Source organism: Pelobates fuscus, chromosome 5, assembly GCF_036172605.1.
Source record: "Pelobates fuscus isolate aPelFus1 chromosome 5, aPelFus1.pri, whole genome shotgun sequence".
Lineage (NCBI taxonomy): Eukaryota > Metazoa > Chordata > Amphibia > Anura > Pelobatidae > Pelobates > Pelobates fuscus.
In genome coordinates this window covers 309,972,449-309,999,713 of record NC_086321.1, presented here as the reverse complement: position 1 = coordinate 309,999,713, position 27,265 = coordinate 309,972,449, and the positions used below count along the sequence as shown (strand labels likewise).

Here is a 27,265-nt window from a genome sequence, read left to right as displayed (position 1 = left end):
CTCTCTGAGTCTTTATAGCTCTTCTACCTATCCAGCATTTCTGGAAACTAGCTAAGAGAAAGGGTGGCTGTGTGTCTGTGATACATTTAACTTTATATCACCTTATTGACACTTTATCACTCCGGTCTCCATACTCTCTGCCTATACCCATCTATTTAGAGGGAATTTCTTTGCCCCTGCCAATATTATATAATAGGTAATAGTATTACCATTATTACACAATAAGCCACTATAGGGGAATGAGTATAGTATCTCTTTGTTATTTATAAATGATACAATAAAGACTTTTGTCCATTACTCAATTTACTTTAACAAAGGGTACTAACCACGGTATTAGGAAGCATTACTCTGCTTTCCCTTTCTCCCTCTATTATACATCTATGCTCACTAGGATTTGTAGGTATCACTTTATTATAGTTGTCTAACCTTTTCCTATGCCAGTTTTAGATCTCCTTCTTGGGAGATTTTTTCTTTTTTCAGTTTATTAGCATACTTTCAGGGACCCTTGGTGTTGTACGTGGCTGGGTGGAGGAAGAGACCTTCAATGAAATCAGTGAGGATAAGGAACGGACATGGCTAGCTTGGTATCCAACCTTGTGCAAATGGAAGTTTGCGGTTGTGCAAATGGACTGTTTGCGGTTGTTTGCGGTGCGTTAAACGGGGAGTTTGGTCTGTCACTGTGAAGCGGGCGTAACCCTTACACTACCTGATCGATACAACATCATACAGTAAGCCCCCCCCTCATTATTTTTATGGCCCCCACCCACCGCTCACGGGTTATGGGCGGGCGGGAGGACAGTAGGTCCCCCCCCCATTGTGATATATGGCCCCCACCCACCGCGCAGGGGTGGGGGCCGGGGAGGAGGACAGTAGGTCCCCCCCCTTATCCTTATTTACTGAATATTCCCCTGTATAACAATGTTTGGCATTTAGTGAATATTCCCTATTCTGCTCTGTGTCAGTGTGTATCAGGGTCTCTGAGGACAGGTGTCAATCCATATCTGCCAAGTGACCCTATGTAGGGGGAACAGTCCCTATTCTGCTCTGTGTCAGTGTGTATCAGGTTCCATGAGGACAGGTGTCAATCCATATCTGCCAAGTGACCCTATTGTAGGGGGAACAGTCCCTATTCTGCTCTGTGTCAGTGTGTATCAGGGTCTCTGAGGACAGGTGTCGATCCATATCTGCCAAGTGACCCTATGTAGGGGGAACAGTCCCTATTCTGCTCTGTGTCAGTGTGTATCAGGGATCTTTAGGATAGGTGTCAATCCATATCTGCCAAGTGACCCTATGTAGGGGGAACAGTCCCTATTCTGCTCTGTGTCAGTGTGTATCAGGGTCTCTGAGGACAGTTGTCAATCCATATGTCAAGGTGTCAATATGTCATATGTCAGGTGTCAATCCATATCCATTGTGATTGAGGAATGTTAGGTGATTCATGCCCTTTATGGATTAAAACCAGACTCTGCATCAACTGTGTAATTTTCCATGGGAATTTTGCCATGGATCCCCCTCCTGCATGCCACAGTCCAGGTGTTAGTCCCCTTGAAACAACTTTTTCATCACTATTGTGGCCAGAAAGAGTCCTGTGGGTTTTAAAATTCGCCTGCCCATTGAAATCTTTGGCGGTTCACCCGGTTCGCGAACGTTTGCGGAGGATCGCGTCCGCCGTTCGCGAACCACGAATTTTGTGTTCACGACATCACTAGTAGCCAGCCAACTGAAGGCCAAGCAAACAAGGAATTCTTAGTTAATATTGTATTAACATATGTATTAATTTTATGATGCCATTACATTGCTATATTTGTTTAGTCCCTTTGTTATTCCACATGACTAGTGCAAATATTATGATTAACTATATATTTCCTAAATGATTGTTACATTGCAAAATATATCATTGTGATTCTACGTCTTTATTGAGACAAATTTTATGCTGAAATAATTTGTTTTAATCTATTATTTAATCATCTATATTTGTAATTGTGCATTCATTATAAATGCTACTGGCTCGAGTCAAATGATTTAGGAATTGTGGGGCATAATATGGTGATATTGCTACTCTTGGTTTATTTAATTGTCATATCCCAATATTATAAATACTTACAAATCACTATTAGGTGATTCTCATTCTCATTTAACTCCTTAAGGACACAGCTTCAGAAGCTTGTCTTACGCTTAATGACACAAGCAATTTTTGCATTTTCTTGCTGTAAGCGTTCAACTGCAATTTGCATCTCTCTCGTTTATTGCACCGACATATATTATATACTGTTTTTTAAAGGACAGAAAGGGCTTTAATTTGATGTAACATATATATATTGTAACACACCACCTCTCTTCCAGGTAGGATTTTGTCACAGATCTTGTAACCACAGCCTTCTAGGGTACTGGAAGTCCAGGACACATCAGCTCTGGTTTTCACATTTATTTTGTGAAATATATATACACAAGTGTTTCAAAAAGTGAAAAATAAACAAAACAAAATTCCTTGATCTTGCACTTACTATACACAGTAAATCCCTATCTGAAATTGAGTGGCTTTCCCACTTGCCAATTTACACAAAGTATAACTTCAAGACACCATTCCTCTGGCTTTTCCTCCTCACTCTGCAGCATGCTGATCCCTTCTTTTTAAAAGCCTGCTAGCTAATTGATCAGATACAGGTGAGGTGCAATTAAACATAAGTGATACTACTAAGCAAAATAAAAGTTCTGATTTTACAGTTACATAGCAGCTGGTGCTCTCCAAGTGCTCCGCCCCAGGGACCCATACCGTGGTTTGCAGAGTACCAGTAATGCATCTTGCAAACCTAACATCTCTCCCTAGGACATTTAACTCTCAAACCTCAGGCTGCTGTTCAGTAAATCAGGCCTAATATATATGCCATCAACTACCAAACCACATTTCCTCTCACAATATATATAGAAGAAAGTTCACAACGGTGGACTGAAACATCGACTATCTGACAAACCGGATTAAAAGTTTTTACTTTTGATATTGAAGTCCTTGAGTGCTAGCCTTTCATTTGGATGTTATGTTTATGTGCAGCTGAGCACCGGGCAGACACTGGAAGGAGAGCTGGAGTGCAAAACTCCTAACGAATTGTGTATATATATATATATATATATATATATATATATATATATATATATATATATAAAATGTTCAAAATCTGGCACTCTACCTTTAAATGAATTCCAATGAAAAAAAGCCTCGGTGCTGCAGAGCGTGGATATATATGCAGATAGTGGATAGAGCACTCCAGAGGTCTTGTTTAAAGATTATTTATTCGGTGTAGAAAAATCAAAGTTTCGACCCTCAGGTCTTTATCAAGATACTAAAACATGTACAACAGTGACAATATATACCATAACCAATAAAGGAGTAATCACTAACCTGAAAAGAGCTGTGTATCCCCAAGCCATGTGTAACCGCTAATGTGTGATTGCAAAAAATCCTGTGGTGATCCTGTCGGTGAGTGATGACGTCACCCGAGGTGCGACCGGAAGAGATCGTGGATGAGCGTCTAGGTAACCAAGGAAACCACTTGTGACCGGACTTATGTGATGAATATGACATGGCAGCAGTTAAGAGTATGGACGTAAAAACTGGACTGCTAATGGAGCTGGATATCACTGTGGAGATGTTTTATATGCAAAAGATAGCTAGCTGTGTGATATTGATTATTGCAGGTTACTTCATATTGTATAAAGAGGTGAACTTGGTCTGAGAGAGAACAGTATGAAAAAGGTGTGGAAGAATAAGTGTGTTGTGTGGGCTGAAGATCTGTGAGGAAATCCTGGTGGAAGGAGTGTGAAGTGAGTGAAAATGTGTATATGTATAAACAAAACGTGATCAAACCAGAACGTGACCGCAACAACTAAATAAGTGAATAAAACGGTGGAGGGTGATCTAGTGATCCTATGTACATGAGTCAGAGTGAGTGTATATGAAAATGATAGAGAGGGTGAAGAGCAATGCAGCATGCAGGAGAAAGTGTAAGTGGGTAGACATTAAGTTAAGTCCACTACTGAGTGTGTAGTGAACGTGACAAAGTGAGAGAGAAAGAAGAAGACAATAGAAAAATGATGAGAGACTAAGAAAACCTAATAAGCAAAATTAAACATAGCTTCCATATATGCAGCAGGCTATAAATACACAGAATACCGTCCAGCAGTGCATAAGTGGCATGTATCAATGCCAAAAAAGTGATAAATAGCGTCATGATGCAGAATTTGAGCAACTGGCTAAACGGAGAGATCAAAAAAAGCAAAGCGAATTACATGCTAAAACAAAAATACTACTTTGGAAACATAATAAATATGTCCCGGTGTAGGTAGATATGAGTTCACATCGGTTGTTGTTTTTAAAGACCGTCTAAAGACTATATTCAAAAAATATTCACCAGAGATGATGGACATGAGTTCAGATTAATTAAAGAGCTAATCAAAAACCAGTATAGAAAATATACAATAAATATACAAAAAATATATTCAACGAGTGTCCAAAAAGGCATGGAGAGAAACGTATTCATTGAGGCCCCTGGGATGTAAGGTATCCAATGTTTTAATCCAGTATGCCTCTCGTTGGAGCAGGATCCTAGATCGGTCACCCCCTCTGGAGAGAGGGGGGATGTGATCGATGGCTATAAATTTAAGAGTGGGTAAACGGTGGTTCATCTCCAAGAAATGCTTGGCCACCGGTTTATCAGTCTTCCTGTACCTGAATGCAGTCATAATGCCTGAGCGATGTCCTCGCATTCTGTCCCGTAATGTAAGGTCGGTCTTGCCCACGTAGTGGAGTCCACAGGGACAAGATATTAGGTAAACTACGTGGGTGGTGAGACAAGTCATGTAGTGTTTAATGGGGTAACGCTTCCCTGAGTGGGGATGAGCAAATTAAGAGCCTGTGAGCATATGGCCACAAGTAACGCAATTGGTGCATTTAAAGCTGCCTGTTCACATCTCCACAGTGATATCCAGCTCCATTAGCAGTCCAGTTTTTACGTCCATACTCTTTTAACTGCTGCCATGTCATATTCATCACATAAGTCCGGTCACAAGTGGTTTCCTTGGTTACCTAGACGCTCATCCACGATCTCTTCCGGTCGCACCTCGGGTGACGTCATCACTCACCGACAGGATCACCACGGGATTTTTTGCAATCACACATTAGCGGTTACACATGGCTTGGGGATACACAGCTCTTTTCAGGTTAGTGATTACTCCTTTATTGGTTATGGTATATATTGTCACTGTTGTACATGTTTTAGTATCTTGATAAAGACCTGAGGGTCGAAACTTTGATTTTTCTACACCGAATAAATAATCTTTAAACAAGACCTCTGGAGTGCTCTATCCACTATCTGCATATATATATATATATATATATATATATATATATATATATATATATACTTATTTATTATTAAAAAAAAATACAGAAAAATACAGAAAAATAAAAAAAATGTGTTTTTTGTACAGTTTTTGCAAGAATAATGTATGACTAATTAGTGCAGGTTAAAGAAGGTAATTAAAAATAAATTAATTTTGTTGTTCTGATTTACAGAATATATAATGTGTCTGGGATTTTAAGTTTTTTATAGTAGTTACAGGTCACAAAGCACAAGGAGTAAAATACACTTTTAATGTGGAGCGATTTTAGAATTTGGTATGTTTGTCTTGTAAGCTTAATAGCCATAAAAGAAAACAAAATTGCCACATAAAAGTATATATTTATATAAAGAAGACATCACAGGCTATTGTCTTAAGGACATTTCACCGCCAATCTCTGCTAAATATTGGAGTAAAATTTAGTTTTTGGGTTTTTTTGGCACACAAACTTATAACAAAGAACTTCTCATGTGTATTTTGTAAAGTTGGTGTGTGCTATTCCTGTACAAAGTTTTATTTTGTGTTCAGTTACTTCTGCTGAGTGCAACAATACCCCCATTGTATGTCTTTGGCACTATTTCATGAAGCTACAGTGCCATATAGGAGACCTGTCCGTTTCAACATTTACAGTAGAATTTTGAGAGGCGGATTTAATGGGCCTATGCTTCAATTTGGGATATTATGACTGTTCAAAAAAAAAAAAAAAACACAAAGGCCTACCATTTGTAAAAGTAGACACTCCAGGGTATCTCATATGGTGCATATTGTGCCTTAACATGCCCCCATTTTTTCACCAATATATGCCAAAGTATATGGTAAAAAATAATTTTGGGCATTTTTTACATACGGATTAAATTTTTGCTGGGCATTTTGTACATTTCATATGTGCCACTAAGTTCAAACCCCCCCAAATTATGCTCAGCTAAGTCTTCTGAGTAAAACAATATGCCCAATGTATGACCTAGACACTATTTTGTGAAGTTACACTGCTGTAAAAGAGACGTGACAAGTTAAGGTTTTTAACCCCTTAATGACCAAACTTCTAGAATAAAAGGGAATCATGACGTGTCACACACGTCATGTGTCCTTAAGGGGTTAAGTGTGAATTTTCATAGAGGGTCTTGATGCGTCCGTGTCCCACTTTGGAGCACTTGAGCAGGCTACATATTACAACTAAACCATAAAGGCATACCATTTCTTAAAGAACACATCCCAGGGTATTTCAAAAGGCATATTTTGAACCTTAGTGTGGGATAATTTTTCTGCTAGCTTGTACCAAGTGTAGTGGTAATAAGCGTTTTTTTGCCTTTTTGACACACAAAGTACAGTATATTTTGCAAATTGTATGTGTGCTACGACTGTATAATACTTCATATGTTGCTCAGCTATGCCTGCTGAGTACAGCAATACCCCCGTATGTACCTTTGCCAGGTATATGTGGACATTGAAGGGGCACATATTGGCCCCGAATATATTTGTATAATGTTATAATATCCCCTCTCAGGCGACGTTTTTCTAAACTAAATAGGTTTAAATTTGTTAACCTTTCTTCATAGCTGATATGTTCCATTCTTTTATTGATTTTGTAGCCCGCCTGTGCACTTTTTCTAGTGCCATAATATCTTTCTTTAGAACAGGTGCCCAAAATTGCACAGCATATTCAATATGTGGTCTTACCAGTGATTTATAAAGAGGCAAAATGATATTCTCGTCCTGAAAATGAATGCCCTTTTTCATGCATGACAATGCCTTACTGGCCTTGGCCACTGCTGATTGACATTGCACATTGTTGCATAGTTTGTTGTCTATAACAATTCCCAAGTCCTTTTCGTGTGTTGTTATCCCCAATTCGCTTCCATTTAGGGTATACATTGCTTGTGTATTCTTTATGACGAAGTGCATAACTTTGCATTTTTCAACATTAAATTTCATCTGCCGTTTGATTGCCCAGGTCCCCCATTCTATCTAAATCCCTCTGCAGCAAAGTAATATCTTGCTCACATGGTATTATTTTACAAAGTTTTGTGTCATCTGCAAACACTGAATCATGACTTTCAATGCTGTCTTCAAGATCATTTATAAACATGTTAAATAGAAGGGGTCCCAGAACAGACCCCTGAGGGACACCACTTGCCACCTCTGTCCAGCTTGAAAATTTACCATTAATGACAACTCTTTGTACTCTGTTTTTAGGCCAATGTTCTACCCAAGAACAAGCATTTTCATCTAGACCGATTTCCTTGAGTTTGAACACTGATCTTCTGTGTGGAACTGTATCAAATGCCTTGGCAAAATCCAAATAGATCACATCCACTGCAACACCCTGATTTATACTTCTACTTACTTCTTCGTAGAACGCAATCAAGTTAGTTTGACATGACCTGTGCTTCATAAAATTGTGCTGATTTTTGCTGATAACCATGTTCTTCTCAAGGAATTCTTGAATATTATCCCTAAATAACCTTTCAAATATTTTACCAGCCACAGAAGTTAAGCTCACAGGTCTATAATTTCCAGGCAAGGATTTTGAACCCTTTTTGAATATAGGAACCACATCTGCCTTCCTACAATCCTCCGGAACACTTCCTGAAAAAAAAGATTAAAAACAGAGGTTCACTTATACCGTCAGGCCCTGGAGTTTTGTTTATATTAACTTTCTTTAGTTACTGCAGCACCTTGTCTTGAGTTAACCAATTACAATTATTATGCAAGTTTTTAGTAGCAATCATTTGCACATCTATTGCCATGGGTTCTTCCTTAATATATACTGAGGAGAAATGGTTATTTAAAATTCCTGCCTTTTCCTGGTGTTGTGGTCGTGACTTAAATATGAATATTAATCTCTTAATGCATAATAATTAAGCAATACGGAACAACATTAATATTTTTATAGTTCATGGTATTATGGCCGAATATGTGTATAGAAAATACACAAAACTTTGTAATATTAAATGTATATTTAATATAACTATAATAAATAAACAGATGCTAGCAGAATGCCAATTTACCACAATAATTATACAATACAATACTACACAAAACGCTATTGGTTGCTAAATATTATACAAAAGGCTATTACAGTTGCTATATGTTACAGTGGATTCATTTTACTTACAAGGCCCCAGCCCTTTGGCTGGGGTTAAGTCAGAGCTGGTACTACATCTTAGGTTCAGTCAGGTACAGGCAAAAAGAGCCAGAGTTTCTCCTACATCTGGTTTTTATTCAGTGTAAGTAGGCTGGCCTGTGATGTCACTGCCAGAAGCACATGTCTTCCTACACACTGCCCCTAGTGGTGCCTCCAAAGCATTACACTAAATATGCTTTCTTTATGATGTAAAGTCATTAATTAATAGATACCATTACACCTGGTCTTCATTAACTAACACCCCCGTTTCAGTTTTTAGGGTACCTACACTTTCATTTTTGTTTTTTTTTAGAATTTATGTACCGTATATACTCGAGTATAAGCCGACCCGAATATAAGCCGAGGCCCCTAATTTTACCCCAAAAAACTGGGAAAACGTATTGACTCGAGTATAAGACTAGGGTGAGAAATGCAGCAGCTACTGGTAAATTTCTAAATAAAATTAGATCCTAAAAAATATATATTAATTGAATATTTATTTACAGTGTGTGTATAATGAATGCAGTGTGTGTATGAGTGCAGTGTGTGTGTATGAATGCAGTGTGTGTGTATGAATGCAGTGTGAGTGTATGAATGCAGTGTGTGTGTATGAGTGCAGTGTGTGTATGAATGCAGTGTGTGTGTATGAATGCAGTGTGTGTGTATGAATGCAGTGTGTGTGTATGAATGCAGTGTGTGTGTATGAATGCAGTGTGTGTGTATGAGTGCAGTGTGTGTATGAATGCAGTGTGTGTGTATGAATGCAGTGTGTGTGTATGAATGCAGTGTGTGTGTATATGAGTGGTGTATGAGTGGTGTGTGTGTGTGTGTGTTGCAGAGCCTTGGTGGGGGGTGAGCATTTTTTTTTATTATTATTTATTATTATTTATTTATTTTTTATTTAATTATTATTATTTTTGTATTATTATTAAAAAAAAAATTATTATTATTACTATTTTTTCCCTCCCCCCTCCCTGCTTGATACATGGCAGGGAGGGGGGCTCTCCTTCCCTGGTGGTCCAGCATTGGCAGTTCAGTGGGGGGAGAGGGGGGCTGGCAGAGCTGTAACTTACCTGTCCTGCAGCTCCTGTCAGCTCTCTCCTCCTCCGCGCCGTCCGTTCAGCTCCCTCTGTCAGCTCCCAGTGTAAGTCTCGCGAGAGCCGCGGCTCTCGCGAGACTTACACTGGGAGCTGACCGAGGTGCTGAACGGACGGCGCGGAGGAGGAGGGAGCTGACAGGAGCTGCAGGACAGGTAAGTAACGCTCTCTGCAGCCCCCACAGCCCCAGTCTGTATTATGGCAATGCAAATTGCCATAATACAGACTATTGACTCGAGTATAAGCCGAGTTGGGGTTTTTTAGCACAAAAAATGTGCTGAAAAACTCGGCTTATACTCGAGTATATACGGTACTTAAAAAATGCTTTGGGGTTTGGTTTTGCTTTCTTTAGCTATCATTTTTTCATTTTGAAGTTTAGCAAGTCTAATTGCCTTTTTGCACGCATTATTTGCTTCCTTATATCTTTTATAAGATGCATCTGATTTGTCCGATTTAAATGCTTTAAATGCTTTTTTCTTATTTTTAATCTCTTGTTTTACTTCTCTACTAAGCCACATTGGTTTTAATTTGTTTCTTTTATATTTATTTCCCAATGGTACATACTGAGAAATGTACCTTTCTAATATTTGTTGGAAGATGATCCATCTATCCTCAGCGTCAGGGCTCGAGTCCTGCAGGAACGCGTAGGAACGGCGTTCCTGCACTTTTCCCACAGCAGGAACGCCGTTCCCATTACTAGTCCTGCAGGACCCAGGGCTGGCACAAGCGGCTGCCAGAGCAGGGGGGAGGACAAATCCGAATCCCCTGCCTCTGACTGGGGACTCGGATTTTTAACTGCAGTCAGTGGAGTCGTCCGGCCTCTCCTAATGATGTCAGTAGGAGGGGGCGTGACTTTCTCTGCTCTTCTCACAGGACCGCTGGGGAGCAGAAAAAGCCACGCCCCCTCCTCCTGACATCATCAGGAGAGGCCGGCTTACTCCACTGACTGCAGGCTGCAGGTTCCAGATCCTGTCCCACCCCTCCTGGCCCAAGGTAAGCCTCAGGGAGTGGGGAAGGCACTTTAGGTTTTTTGTTGTTTTTTTGTCCCTTTCCCCAGTCCCTGTCTCCCTCCTCAGGCCCTGTCTCCCCTCCTCAGGCCCTGTCTCCCCTCCTCAGGCCCTGTCTCCCCTCCTCAGGCCCTGTCTCCCCTCCTCAGGCCCTGTCTCCCCTCCTCAGGCCCTGTCTCCCCTCCTCAGGCCCTGTCCCCCCTCCTCAGTCCCTGTCCCCCCTCCTCAGTCCCTGTCCCCCCTCCTCAGTCCCTGTCCCCCCTCCTCAGTCCCTGTCCCCCCTCCTCAGGCCCTGTCCCCCCTCCTCAGGCCCTGTCCCCCCTCCTCAGGCCCTGTCCCCCCTCCTCAGGTCCTGTCCCCCCTCCTCAGGCCCTGTCTCCCCTCCTCAGGCCCTGTCTCCCCTCCTCAGGCCCTGTCTCCCCTCCTCAGGCCCTGTCTCCCCTCCTCAGGCCCTGTCTCCCCTCCTCAGGCCCTGTCTCCCCTCCTCAGGCCCTGTCCCCCCTCCTCAGGCCCTGTCCCCCCTCCTCAGGCCCTGTCACCCCTCCTCAGGCCCTGTCACCCCTCCTCAGGCCCTGTCTCCCCTCCTCAGGCCCTGTCTCCCCTCCTCAGGCCCTGTCCCCCCTCCTCAGGCCCTGTCCCCCCTCCTCAGGCCCTGTCCCCCCTCCTCAGGCCCTGTCCCCCCTCCTCAGTCCCTGTCCCCCCTCCTCAGGCCCTGTCTCCCTCCTTAGTCCCTTTCCCCAGTCCCTGTCCCCCTCCTCAAGCCCTATCCCCTTACTCAGTCCCTGTCCCCCTATTTAAGGCCCTGTCCCCCCTCCTCAGTCCCTGTCCCCCCTCCTCAGTCCCTGTCCCCCCTCCTCAGTCCCTGTCCCCCCTCCTCAGTCCCTGTCCTCCCTCCTCAGTCCCTGTCCTCCCTCCTCAGTCCCTGTCCTCCCTCCTCAGTCCGTCTCCCACCTCAGTCCCTGTCCCCCTATTTAAGGCCCTGTCCCCCCTCCCCAGTCCCTGTCTCCCTCCTTAGTCCCTTTCCCCAGTCCCTGTCCCCCTCCTCAAGCCCTATCCCCTTACTCAGTCCCTGTCCCCCTCCTCAGTCCCTGTCCCCCTATTTAAGGTCCTGTCCCCCCTCCTCAGTCCCTGTCTCCCTCCTCAGTCCCTGTCCCCCTATTTAAGGCCCTGCCCCCCCTCCTCAGTCCCTGTCCCCCTCCTCCAGCCCCTGCTCCCCTCCTCCAGACCCTGCTCCCTTCATCAGCCCCTGCCCCCCTCCTCAGCCTCTGTCCCCCTCCTCAGCCCCTGTCCCTTTCCTCAGCCCCTGTCCCCTTCCTCAGCCCCTGTCCCTTTCCTCAGCCCCTGTCCCTTTCCTCAGCCCATGGCCCTTTCCTCAGCCCATGGCCCCTTCCTCAGCCCATGCCCCCCCCCCCTTCCCCCTCCTCCTAAGCTCCTGTCCCTCTTCCTCAGCCCTGCCACCTTACTCAGCCCATGGCCCCTTCCTCAACCCATGTCCCCCCCCTCCTCCTAAGCTCCTGTCCCTTTTTCCACAACACTGTTCCCCTCCTCAGCCCCTGTCCCCCTCCTCAGCCCCTGTCCCCCTCCTCAGCCCCTGTCCCCCTTACTCAGCCCCTGTCCACCTTACTCAGCCCCTGTCCACCTTACTCAGCCCCTGTCCACCTTACTCAGCCCCGTGCTCTTACTCAGTCCCTGCATACGAGCATCAGCCCCTGTCCCCCTCCTCAGCCCCTGCCCCTCTTCCTCAGCCCCTGCCCCTCTTCCTCAGCCCCTGCCCCTCTTCCTCAGCCCCTGCCCCTCTTCCTCAGCCCCTGCCCCTCTTCCTCAGCCCCTGCCCCTCTTCCTCAGCCCCTGTCCCCCTTCCTCAGCCCCTGTCCCCCTTCCTCAGCCCCTGTCCCCCTTCCTCAGCCCTTGTCCCCCTTCCTCAGCCCCTGTCCCCCTTCCTCAGCCCCTGTCCCCCCCCTCCCCCCTCCTAAGCTCCTGTCCCTCTTCCTCAGCTCCTGTCCCCCTCTTCAGCCCCGTGCCCTTACTCAGCCCCTGCATACAGCGTATCATTTTTTTGGGGGTGAGGGGGGGGGGGGGGGGGGGCGGGGAGTGGATCTTGGGTGAGTTCCTGCACTTTTTTACCCAGGACTTGACCCCTGCTCAGCGTTCTTTTCACTAAAGAGTTTATACCAGTCAATATATTGTAAAGCTTCCCTTAACTTATTGAAATTGGCCTTTTTAAAATTATATGTTTTAGTAAACCCCATGTGCTTTAGTTTTTTTGAGTTTATTTCAAAGAACACTATATTGTGATCACTATTTCCCAAGTACTCACCTACTTGAATGTTGGTCAAAAGATCAACGTTGTTTGTTAAAACCAGGTCCAGACAAGCGTCCATTCTAGTTGGTGCTTGTACAAGTTGTGTCATGAAGGTGTCATTTAACAAGTTTAAAAACCTAATTCCCTTTGTTGAGCTACTAGTCCCTCTGTCCCAATTTATGTCCGGGTAATTAAAATCTCCAATAATTAACGTGTTTCCCAGATTTGCAGCTTTCTCAATTTGTTCAAACAGCTGTTGTTCCTCGTCAATATTAACATTAGGTGGTTTATAACATATCCCAACCAATAGTTGTTATCACTTATTTTCCCCCTAACAGATATTTACCCATAAAGCTTCCACATTTTCCTCATCACAATCCATTTGCTTAAGATTTGGCTTTAAATCATGGTTGACATACAAACATACCCCACCACCCTTATTGTTTTTCCTATAACTTCCTAAATAACATGTACCCATTTAAGTTAACTGCCCAGTCATTTGTGTCCCACCATGTTTCAGTTATGCCTATTATATCATATTGTTTAATACTAACGCTAACTTTGGCCAGTGTTTGTGACCAAATGGCTACTAAAAAAGACTGGACATGCCCCATTTGCAATACCTTGGGTTGTCTACTATTGCAAATGGTATGTCATTATGGGTGTAAATTTAATTCCTGGGCTACTATACAGTCTCAAAGGCAACGTAACCAATCTGGCGAATTTCAATTTCAAATGTAACGTGCTATATTTGACCCTGTAACTTCCCAAAACACCATAAAAGGGGGAACTGTTTTACACATGAGACTTTGCTGAATACACATATGTGTATTTTATTGCAGTTAAAGCAAATAGTATTATGACATTGAAAGTTAAAATGTCACGCAGAACTAAAAAAATAAATAAAAAGAAAATTCTTATTTTTTCCCATTTTTTTCATATTAAATTATGTTTCATAGCTAAATATTTGATATTAAATGAAAGCCCTGTTTCCCCTGAATAAAATGATATATAAAAAAAAGGGGGGGGGGTGCATTTAATATGAAAGAGGTGAATTACGGTTGGACAGACATATAGCGCAAATGCCAGGTTTTGTTTACGTTTTGTTTTGTTCACAATGTGTACATTTGGCTCAGTCCTTAAAGGGTTAACCCCTTATGAGCGGAGTGCGTACTATTACGTCCTTTTAAAAGCGGCTCTAAACGCCGCAGGGCGTAATAGTACGCCCTCCGTTTTTTAGTAACTTACCCGGTCGCCGGCGGTCCCACGCCGGCGATCGCGGTTGGGGGGACTCCCAGGGAGCCCCCCGTGGCAGATCTTCCTTCTCTGGTCCTCCCCGGTCATGTGAGAGTGAGGTCCTTGCGAGGACCTCACAATCACATGGCCGGGATAGCTGGCTTCTGTATTGCCAGCAGGGGGACTAACTGTAATGACAGTTGGTCCCTCTGCTGGCTGAAAATAAAATCAAATAAAGTTAAAAGTGTAAAAAAAAAAAAAAATATATATATACTTAGATCATATATATATATATATATTATATATATATGATCTAAGTGATCTAAGTATATATATATACACATATACACACATACACATACACCGTCTAGGTGTATTTTAATATTAATATGTATATAATTATATATATATATATATATATATATTAATATCAAATTACACGTAGACTGATACTGATTACATATATATATAATTATCGTTATATATATATTTATAAATAATATAAAAAAAATATGTAAATACGTAAAAAAATAAAATAAAAAAATAATTAAAAATAAAATATTAAAAAATATATAGATGTGTTTTATTTCGTTCTAACTGTATTGTGATATTTATATATATATATATATTTATATCAAAATACACGTAGAACAAAATAATATATATATCTATATGCGTATATATCACTATATATATACCTATATATAAATAAAAATATAAAAAAAAAAATATATATATATATATATACACGTATATATACACATATGTATATATATACATATATTAATTCTACACATATATTTATGTAATAATTTTACATACCGTATATACTCGAGTATAAGCCGACCCGAATATAAGCCGAGGCCCCTAATTTTACCCCCAAAAATTGGGAAAACGTATTGACTCGAGTATAAGACTAGGGTGGGAAATGAAGCAGCTACTGGTAAATTTCTAAATAAAATTAGATCCTAAAAAAAATATATTAACTGAATATTTATTTACAGCGTGTGTATATAATGAATGCAGTGTGTGTGTATGCAGTGTGTATGAGTGCAGTGTGTATATAATGAATGGAGTGCAGTGTGTGTATAATGAATGCAGTGCAGTGTGTGTATGAGTGCAGTGTGTGTATATGAGTGCAGTGTGTGTATATGAGTGCAGTGTGTGTATATGAGTGCAGTGTTTGTATATGAGTGCAGTGTGTGTGTGTATGAATGCAGTGTGTATATAATGAATGCAGTGCAGTGTGTGTATGAGTGCAGTGTGTATGCAGTGTGTGTATATGAGTGCAGTGTATAGGAGTGTGTATAATGAATGCAGTGCAGTGTGTGTATAATGAATGATGAATGCAGTGTGTATGTGTGAGTGCAGTGTGTGTGTATGAGTGCAGTGTGTGTATAATGAATGCAGTGCAGTGTGTGTATGAGTGCAGTGTGTATGAATGCAGTGTGTATACAATGAATGCAGTGCAGTGTGTGTATGAATGCAGTGTGTGTATGTGTGAGTGCAGTGTGTGTGTGTGTGTGTGTGCAGAGCATTGGTGGGGGTTGGGCATTTTATTAATTATTATTTAATTATTATCTTAATATTTTTTTTTGTTATTTTTTTTTAGGTAATTATAGGTAATTATTATTTATTTAGGTAATTATTTATTTATTTTATTATTAATTGTATTAATTTTTTGTTATTATTATTGTAATATTTTTTTTTCTTATTATTTGTTTTATTAATATTTTTATTTTTTCGTCCCCCCTCCCTGCCTGTTAGCTGGCCAGGGAGGGGGGCTCTGACTCCCTGGTGGTCCAGTGGATGGGCTGTAGGAGGGGGGCTGGCAGGAAGCTGTAACTTACCTTCACCGCAGCTCCTGTCAGCTCCCTTCTCTCTCCTCCGTCCGTGCAGCTCCCAGGTCAGCTTCCTCTGCAACTCTCGCGGCCGCGCGGAGCGTTGCCACGGTAACCCGTGGCAACGCTCTGACCCCGCGGCTCTCGCGAGAGTTGCAGAGGAAGCCGACCTGGGAGCTGCACGGACGGAGGAGAGAGAAGGGAGCTGACAGGAGCTGCGGTGAAGGTAAGTTACAGCTTCCTGCCAGCCCCCCTCTCCCCCCAGTCTGTATTATGGTAATGAAAATTGCCATAATACAGACCTTGACTCGAGTATAAGCCGAGTTGGGGTTTTTCAGCCCAAAAAATGGGCTGAAAAACTCGGCTTATACTCGAGTATATACGGTAATTAGGTATCCTAATTAATTACAATTAGCGGGACCTGCCTGACCACCCATGCCGAAAGTATAGGGAATTTAATTTGCCCGCACTATATTTAACCCTATAACTTTCCAAGACACCATAAAACCTGTACATGGGGGGTACTGTTTTACTCGGGAGACTTCGCTAAACACAAATATTAGTGTTTCAAAACAGTAAAATGTATTACAACCATGATATCGCCAGTAAAAGTGACGTTTTTTTGCATTTTTCACGCACAAACAGCACTTACACGGACGATATTATTGCTGCAATACTTTTTACTGTTTTGAAACACAAATATTTGTGTTCAGCGAAGTCTCCCGAGTACAACAGTACCCCTCATGTACAGGTTTTATGGTGTTTTCAAAAATTACAGCGTCAAATATAAGGCTTGTGTTTCATTTTTTTCACATTAAAATTCGCCAGATTGCTTACGTTGCCTTTATGACCCTATGGTAGCCCAAGAATGAAAATTACCCCTATGATGGCATACTATTTGCAATAGTAGACAACCAAAGGTATTGCAAATGGGGTATGTCCAGTCTTTTTTAGTAGCCACTTAGTCACAAACACTGGCCAAATTGGCGTTTTTTGCATTTTTCACACACAAACAAATACTAACGCTAACTTTGGCCAGTGTTTGTGACCAAATGGCTACTAAAAAAGACTGGACATCCCTTATTTGCAATACCTTGGGTCGTCTACTATTGCAAATGGTATGCCATTATGGGTGTAAATTAATTTCCTGGGCTACTATACAGTCTCAAAGGCAACGTAACCAAACTGGCGAATTTCAATTTCAAACGTAACACGCTATATTTGACCCTGTAACTTCCCAAAACACCATAAAACCTGTACATAGGGGGTACTGTTTTACACGTAAGACTTTGCTGAATACAAATATGTGTATTTTATTGCAGTAAAAGCAAACAGTATTATGACATTGACAGTTAAAATGTCATGTAGAACTAAAAAAATCAAAAAAATCTTATTTTCTCCCATTTTTTTCCATATTAAATTATGTTTCATAGCTAAATATTTGATATTAAATGAAAGCCCTGTTTCCCCTGAATAAAATGATATATAATAAGGGGGGTGCATTTAATATGAAAGAGGTGAATTACGGTTGGACAGACATATAGCGCAAATGCCAGGTTTTGTTTACGTTTTGTTTTGTTCACAACTTGTACATTTGGCCGCGGTGTTAAGGGGTTAATGAGCACACAAAAGCAACAGCACTCATGCAGCAAAACAACTCCTGCTCAGAGGAAAACAAAACAACAGTTAAGTTCAGTCAGTGTTTGAATATTTGACAGTTATAAAGTCAGACAGAGTTTGAATGTAACAAGATATTAAGGGTTTAACTGGTGTTCTAGGAGAGGGGAGGGCGGGAATAAAAAAGGGTTTTTCTTCACAATTTAAAGCTGCAGGCTGCTCCAATATAATTTAAAGGGGCAGAGAGAGTACAATAAAATCCAATATGCCCAAATAAAGTTTTTAAAGGGCAAAATCTTCCAGGGGCCATAGTCGCAGGGCAGGAGGCTGGCAATTAGTCCTCTCCAGGCACAAGTGGCGATGGGCACTTTGTCACAGCCATATTCTGTGGGTTTTTTTTTCCCACTTATGTTACTTGATCTCCACTTAATATTGAGCATGTTATTTGGGGTATATATGGTATTATATATTAACTACATATTTCCAAAATTATATTTTAATTCCATATTTCCACATACCGTATATACTCGAGTATAAGCCGAGTTTTTCAGCCCATTTTTTGGGCTGAAAAACCCCAACTCGGCTTATACTCGAGTCAGAGTCTGTATTATGGCAATTTACATTGCCATAATACAGACCGGGGGAGAGGGGGACTGGCAGAGCTGTACTTACCTCTCCTGCAGCTCCTGTCAGCTCTCTCCTCCTCCGCGCCGTCCGTTCAGCACCTCGGTCAGCTCCCAGTGTAAGTCTCGCGAGAGCCGCGGCTCTCGCGAGACTTACACTGTGAGCTGACAGAGGGAGCTGCACGGACGGCGCGGAGGAGGAGAGAGCTGACAGGAGCTGCAGGAAAGGTAAGTACAGCTCTGCCAGCCCCCCTCTCCCCTCACTGAACTGCCACTGGACCACCAGGGAAGGAGCCCCCCTCCCTGCTATGTATCAAGCAGGGAGGGGGGACGAAAAAAAAATAAGAAATAATAATAAAAAATTAATAATAACAAAAAAAAAAGAGGTATAAGGACAACTATGGGAGGGAGGGGGGGTATAAGGACCACTATGGGAGGGAGGGGGGGGGGGATAAGGACCACTATGGGAGGGAGGGGGGGGAATAAGGACCACTATGGGAGGGAGGGGGGTATAAGGACCACTATGGGAGGGAGGGGGGGGGGGGATAAGGACCACTATGGGAGGGGGGGGGGGATAAGGACCACTATGGGAGGGAGGGGGGGGGATAAGGACCACTATGGGAGGGAGGGGGTGGGATAAGGACCACTATGGGAGGGAGGGGGTGGGATAAGGACCACTATGGGAGGGAGGGGGGTATAAGGACCACTATGGGAGGGAGGGGGGGATAAGGACCACTATGGGAGGGAGGGGGGTATAAGGACCACTATGGGAGGGAGGGGGGATAAGGACCACTATGGGAGGGAGGGGGTGGGATAAGGACCACTATGGGAGGGAGGGGGGGTATAAGGACCACTATGGGAGGGAGGGGGGGGATAAGGACCACTATGGGAGGGAGGGGGGTATAAGGACCACTATGGGAGGGAGGGGGGGATAAGGACCACTATGGGAGGGAGGGGGGGTATAAGGACCACTATGGGAGGGAGAGGGGGGGATAAGGACCACTATGGGAGGGGGGGGGGTGTATATGGACCACTATGGGAGGGATGGGGGGGATATGGACCACTATGGGAGGGATGGGGGGGGATAAGGACCACTATGAGAGGGAGGGGGTGGGATAAGGACCACTAGGGGAGGGGAGGGTAAGGACCACTAGGGGAGGGGTGAGTCAGGACCACTGGGGGGGGGGTGAAGGAACACGGGGGTGGGGAGGTAAGGACCACTGAGGGAGGAGGAGGGGAAGTCAGGACATATGGGGGGGGAGGGGGCGGCAAAATGTTTTTTGCCTACGGCGGCAAATATCCTTGCACCGGCCCTGCACACACTGCATTCACACACACACACACTGCATTCATGCGCACACACACTGCACTCGCACACACACTGCACTCATACACACACGCTGCACTCATACACACACACATACGCACACACTGCATTCATTATACACACACTGTAAATAAATATTCAATTAATATATTTTTTTTAGGATCTAATTTTATTTAGAAATTTACCAGTAGCTGCTGCATTTCCCACCCTAGTCTTATACTCGAGTCAATAAGTTTTCCCAGTTTTTTGGGATAAAATTAGGGGCCTCGGCTTATATTCGGGTCGGCTTATACTCGAGTATATACGGTATATTAATTCCGCATTATATATGTCTACTTTTCACTGATTCTTGGCACCCACTGCTGTATTCTATTGGGAGTGGTTATGAGAGTGGTTGTATTTATCAGTGTTAATATATCTTTGCATATTGTAGTGCACCATAATTAATCTAGTCCACTCTTGTGTGTGTGTGCTGGTAAATACCTAAATCACTGTTGTGTCATATATATATATGTATATATATCTACAACAGGAATGCCTGTTCAAAATGTCCGCTTAGTAAGAAGCAATGAACTGAAATTAGAGTGGAGCCAGAAGACAGCAAGCAGAGCCAGATACTGCATTGAGTGGAAGTCCGTTTCATCAAAAGGCACCTCACCCATGTGTTTGCCTTTAATTCATGAAGGCAGAGAAGCAACTATAATAACAGGTAACATTTTGCCATTGTCATTTTTTTTTATTTAAAAAAGTTTTTATTGGTCAACTTTGCATGGTACAGACATATTTAAGTATTTTTGCATTGTTTCACATTTCCATCTTTGTTTCAATTTGATTAAAGGAACACTATAGTCACCTAAATTACTATAGCTAAATAAAGCAGTTTTAGTGTATAGATCATTCCCCTGCAATTTCACTGCTCAATTCTCTGCCATTTAGAGGTTAAATCACTTTGTTTCTGTTTATGCAGCCCTAGCCACACCTCCCCTGGCTATGATTGACAGAGCCTGCATGAAAAAAAAAACTGGTTTCACTTTCAAACAGATGTAATTTACCTTAAATAATTGTATCTCACTCTCTAAATTGGACTTTAATGACATACAGGAGCCTCTTGCAGGTTCTACCAAACTATTAACATAGCAGGGGATAAGAAAAGCTCTCTTTACAGGAACTGTTTATGAAAGGCTGTGCAAGTCACATGCAGGGAGGTGTGACTAGGGTTCATTAAAAAAAAGGGATTTAACTCCTAAATGGCAGAGGATTGAGCAGTGAGGCTGCAGGGGTTATGATCTATACACCAAAACTGCTTCATTAAGCAAAAGTTGTTCAGGTGACTATAGTGTCCCTTTAACCCCTTAAGACCGGAGGGCGTACAATTACGTCCTTTTTTAAGCGGCTCTAAACGCCGCCGGGCGTAATTGTACGCCCTCCGTTTTTTTTTTACTTACCCGGTCGCCGGCGATCCCACGCCGGCGATCGCGGTTGGGGGGACTCCCAGGGAGCCCCCCGTGGCAACCCCGTCCTCATCAGCCCCCCCGGGCCATGTGAGAGTGAGGTCCTTGCGAGGACCTCACAATCACATGGCCGGTATAGCTGGCTGCTGCATTGCCAGCAGGGGGACTAACTGTAATGACAGTCCCCCTGCTGGCTGAAATCAAATAAAAAAATGTTAAAATAAGTGTAAAAAAAAATGTATTATATATATTATATATATATATATATATATGATCTAAGTATATATATATATATATATATATATACATACACACACATACACTGTCTAGGTGTATTTTAATATTAATATATATAATTATAAATATATATATTAACATCAAATTACACGTAGACTGATACTGATTAAATATATATATAATTATTGTTATATATATATTTATATATAATATAAAAAAAATGTAAATACGTAAAAAAATAAAATTAAAAAAATAATTAAAAATAAATTAAAAAATATATAGATGTGTTTTATTTCGTTCTAACTGTATTGTGATCTATTAATATATATATATGTATATATATATATATATATATATATATATATAATTATATCAAAATACACGTAGAACGAAATAATATATATCTATATACATAAATATATACGTATATATCACTATATATATATACCTATATATAAATAAAAATATAAAAAAATATATGTATATATACACATATGTGTATATATATACACATATATTTATGTAATATTTTTACATAATTAGGTATCCTAATTAATTACAATAGCGGGACCTGCCTGACAACCCATGCCGAAAGTATAGGGAATTTAATTTGCTAGCACTATATTTAACCCTATAACTTTCCAAGACACCATAAAACCTGTACATGGGGGGGGTACTGTTTTACTCGGGAGACTTCGCTGAACACAAATATTAGTGTAATTAACAAAATTTCTTATTTTCTCCCATTTTTTTCATATTATATTATGTTTCATAGCTAAATATTTGATATTAAATGAAAGCCCTGTTTCCCCTGAATAAAATTATATATAATAAGGGGGGGGTGCATTTAATATGAAAGAGGTTAATTACGTTTGGACAGACTTATAGCGCAAATGCCAGGTTTTGTTTTCGTTTTGTTCTGTTCACAACTTGTACATTTGACTCAGTCATTAAGGGGTTAATCATCTGAAAAACATAGTAGTATACAAGTGCTAACAATAGTATAACAGTAGTATTAAGGTAGGTATTTATCAACAGTTTAGTTTTGTTAGGGCTTGTGGTTGCCTCGGTGTTGGGTGAGTGGGAAAAGTGTGAACCTGTGTTGTGACTAAGAGGATTACAATTCTCCAGTTTTTTGAGGTCCTTGCAGGAATTGATCCCAGGGTGCCCAGGTAAGCAAGATTTCCCAAAATTTATGTGTGGACATATATGATAGTTCTTCCATTGTTTTAACCCCTTAAGGACCAAACTTCTGGAATAAAAGGGAATCATGACATGTCATGTGTCCTTAATGGGTTAATCAAGTCTACCTTTGTAATCCAGTCCCTGATTGTTGGGGATTTGTCTTGTTTCCATTTTGTGGGAATGAGACAGTTTGCAGCTATGAGTAGATGGTTTATCAACCTGCGTTGTGGTTTTGTTAGGCAGTCCCCAGTCCCTCAGCTTGCGAATGCCTTGGTTCACGTCCGCTACCAGATGAACCGCTTCTTGGTGGGAAATCAGGAGTTTGGCTGGATATCCCCAACGATGGCTCACGTTCTGTTCCCTCAGGATCGTGGTGATGGGCGACAGTGACTTCCTGAAGTGCAAGGTTTCGGCCGACAGATCTGCAAATATTTTAAGAGATTTGTAGTTGTCAGGCATGTCTGTGTTCCTACTGGCTCTCATAATTTTTTCTTTGGCGTGGAAAAAATGGATTCTTGCGACCACATCTCTCACTGCCGTAGGCGGTAGGTGTTTAGGTCTGCGCAGTCTGTGCGCTCTGTCGATAATCAGTTGGTCAGGATGAATTTCTGGGGTGAGAGCTTGAAATAGGCTGGATAGGTAGTTGTGGAGGTCAGCATTTTGTATAGATTCTGGGATTCCACGGAACCGGAGATTATTTCTCCTTGCTCTGTCCTCTATGTCTGCTAGTTTTATTCTGTGTCCCTCCAAAATATTATCCAGTTCTTGGATCTTATCTGCCAGGCTGTTATGGGCTACAGCATGTTCGTCCAGTTTTGTTTCAATCTGTGTGGTGCGATTTCCTACCTCCTGCACCTCTTTATGTAGTTCAGCTGTCAGGTCCTGAAGCTGTTTCTTCATATTCTTTTGTATGTTGGCTGTAAATTCTTCCATCATTGCGCGGATGCCCCCCATAGTCAGGGGTTGTTCATCTGGTGTGCGAGAGGGGGATGTTTGCGGCGAGGGGGACGTTTCCCGCCTCCCCTGGTCGCCGCCATCTTTTGCAGGCTCTTGGCCCTCTCTCAGCCCTCTCTTTTGTAAGAAAAAACGAGGCTCGGTCGGACTTCCCCGCTTTGTTTTTCTGCCTCTGGGACATGGTGCCTACCTCCTCTGGTCAGTATGTGGATTTGTGGGTGTTTTGCGCTCAGCGTACCGCTTGTTTATGGTTCTTTTGGTCACTTTTCGCCGGAGCTGATCTTACATGCGTCCGTGCAGCTCCAGCAGCAGGCCACGCCCCCCCCAGTACTCTTTAATTATACTGCATGTCTACCATATGTGGCTTGGGGTTCCCTCTGTGGACTTGCATCTCCAGCATGTGCTGGGGGAGTTTGGGAAGAACTTATGAATTTGTGATGGAGTGAAGTGCCAGCAGGCTATGTGTTTGTAGTTGCTCTCTTGCGTGGTGGTGTTTGTGGAAGATTGAAATATGTTCCTGAAAACAATCTCCCACTCCTCAGATGTTAAAGTTTAATTCCTCTTCCCAGGATTTCGTGAATTTTGGACGGTTGGTCTTTATTTCCTTTTGTTTGAATTTGTGGAATGTGGATAGGTGTCTTTTCTTTAGTGATTGTGTAGAGCTTAGTGTTTCAAAAGGTGTAAGTTGTCTGCATCCCTGTAGAAGATTGGGCTTGCTGGAGAGAATAATCTATAGTATTTGGCCGTAAAGCCGTTGGGCTTTTCCCTGTCGGGAGGTGTTGAATGGCTGTGGATAGTTCCTCTAGTGTGATTGGCATGTCGAAAATTTGTCTGGTGTTCGGAGGGATTGTCTGTGTGAGGCGTTTGGTTAGGAACTGTTGTATGACTTCTGGATCGGGTGGTGTTTGTCTGAGGTTGTAGAGATTAGTGTAGTAGGAGTGGAATTCTTTGAGTATGTCGGGTAGTAATTGAGTGACTTCCCCTGAGGGTCTTTTGATTTGTGTTATGAATGTTTGTTGCCTGTGTTGTTGTAAGCAGGGGCGTACCTAGAGCATTTGGCACCCGGGGCGGACCCTGAGTGTGGCACCCCCCTCCCCCCCCCCCCCCCCATAATAAAAATGTAAGAAACATCCAAATTTTTTTTCAATGTTTTCAATAATATTTATTGCACAAATTTGTAAACTGCTTGTAAAATTTGTAAAATGCACCAGTTTTGTAGAAGGGGGAAAACCAGTGCTTTTGTAGAAAGGGGCTGGTGAGAACCTTCTAGAAAACTCCTGCCCTGACCCTTTCTACAAAGCCCCTTGTCTCGCCCTTCATATAAAAACCCTGCACCCCGATCACATAAATTTCATTCACTCCCTACACATAAAAACCCTGCACCCCGATCACATAAATTTCATTCACTCCCTACACATAAAAATCCTGCACACCCCCTTAATAAAAAAACCTGCACACCCCCTTAATTAAAAACAAAAACGTGCACAACCCCTCTTAATAACAAAAAACCTGCACACCCCCCTTATAAAAACCCTGCACACCCCCTTAACAAAAAAACAAAAATCTGCAGTGCACATCCTCCCTTAATAAATAGAATACTGCAACCCCCTTAACCCCTTAAGGACAAACTTCTGGAATAAAAGGGAATCATGACGTGTTAATTAAAAAAAACCTGCACCCCCATTATTTAAACCTCCCCCTTTAATTCTTTAATCCACAGCCCCCTTTAATTAATCCATACCCCCTTAATACACCCCCCTTAATTAATCCACACCCCCCTTAATTAATACACCCCCATTAATTAATCCACAAACCCCTTAATTAATCCACACACCCCTTAATTAATCCTCACTCCCCCTTAATTAATACAGCCCCTTAATTAATACACCCCTTTAATTAATCCTCACTCCCCTTAATTAATACCCCCCTTAATTAATCCTCACTCCCACCTTAATTAATACATCCCCCTTAATTAATACATCCCCCTTAATTAATCCACACCCCCCTTAATTAATACACCCCCCTTAATTAATCCACACCCCCTTAATTGATACACCCCCTTAATTAATCCTCACTCCCCCTTAATTAATACACCCCCCTTAATTAATCCACCCCCCTTAAATAATACACCCCCTTAATTAATCCACACCCCCTTAATAAATACACCCCCCTTAATTAATCCTCACTCCCCCTTAATTAATACACCCCCCTTAATTTATACACACCCCCTTAATTAATACACACCCCTTAATTAATCCACCACCCTTAATTAATCCTCACTCCCCCTTAATTAATCCACCCCCTTAATTAATACACCCCCTTAATTAATCCTCACTCCCCCTTAATTAATACACCCCCCTTAATTAATCCTCACTCCCCCCTTAATTAATACAGCCCCCTTAATTAATCCACACCCCCCTTTAATTAATACACCCCCTTAATTAATCCTCACACCCCCTTAATTGATCCTCACTCCCCCCCTTAATTAATACAGCCCCCTTAATTAATCCACACCCCCCTTAATTAATACTCCCCCCTTAATTAATACACCCCCCTTAATTAATCCTCATTCCCCCCTTAATTAATACAGCCCCCTTAATTAATCCACACCCCCTTAATTAACACACCCCCTTAATTAATCCTCACCCCCTTAATACACCCCCTTAATTAATCCACATCCCCCTTAATACAACCCCCTTAATTAATCCTCACTCCCCCTTAATTAATACACCCCCCTTAATTAATCCTCACTCCCCCCTTAATTAATACAGCCCCCTTAATTAATCCACACCCCCTTAATTAATCCTCACACCCCCTTAATTAATCCTCACTCCCCCCTTAATTAATACAGCCCCCTTAATTAATACAGCCCCCTTAATTAATCCACACCCCCCTTAATTAATACACCCCCTTAATTAATCCTCACACCCCCTTAATTAATCCTCACACCCCCTTAATTAATCCTCACTCCCCCTTAATTAATACAGCCCCCCTTAATTAATCCACACCCCCTTAATACAGCCCCCTTAATTAATCCACACCCCCCTTAATTAATACAGCCCCCTTAATTAATCCACACTCCCCTTAATAAATACCCCCCCTTAATTAATACTCCCCCCTTAATTAATACTCCCCCCTTAATTAATACTCCCCCCTTAATTAATACTCCCCCCTTAATTAATACACCCCCTTAATTAATACACCCCCCTTAATTAATCCTCACTCCCCCCTTAATTGATACAGCCCCCTTAATTAATCCACACCCCCTTAATTAATACACCCCCTTAATTAATCCTCACCCCCTTAATACACCCCCTTAATTGATCCACATCCCCCTTAATACACCCCCCTTAATTAATCCTCACTCCCCCCTTAATTAATACAGCCCCCTTAATTAATCCACACCCCCTTAATACAGCCCCCTTAATTATTCCACACCCCCCTTAATTAATACAGCCCCCTTAAATAATCCACACTCCCCTTAATAAATACACCCCCTTAATTAATACTCCCCCCTTAATTAATACACCCCCCTTAATTAATCCTCACTCCCCCCTTAATTAATACAGCCCCCTTAATTAATCCACACCCCCTTAATTAATACACCCCCTTAATTAACACACCCCCTTAATTAATCCTCACCCCCTTAATACACCCCCTTAATTAATCCACATGCCCCTTAATACAACCCCCTTAATTAATCCTCACTCCCCCTTAATTAATACACCCCCCTTAATTAATCCTCACTCCCCCCTTAATTAATACAGCCCCCTTAATTAATCCACACCCCCTTAATTAATCCTCACACCCCCTTAATTAATCCTCACTCCCCCCTTAATTAATACAGCCCCCTTAATTAATCCACACCCC

At 42.1% G+C, this 27,265-nt stretch overlaps 1 protein-coding gene across 1 annotated transcript in view; it reads left to right on the top strand.

Moving 5' to 3' along the window:
• LOC134612892 (interleukin-6 receptor subunit beta-like) overlaps nt 1-27,265 on the top strand; it is a 545,043-nt gene that overhangs the window by 235,982 nt on the left and 281,796 nt on the right. The window contains exon 5 of the mRNA XM_063457346.1: nt 20,101-20,277. Within this exon, the coding sequence (XP_063313416.1) occupies nt 20,101-20,277 (177 nt within the window). The remainder of the gene's footprint in view (nt 1-20,100; nt 20,278-27,265) is intronic.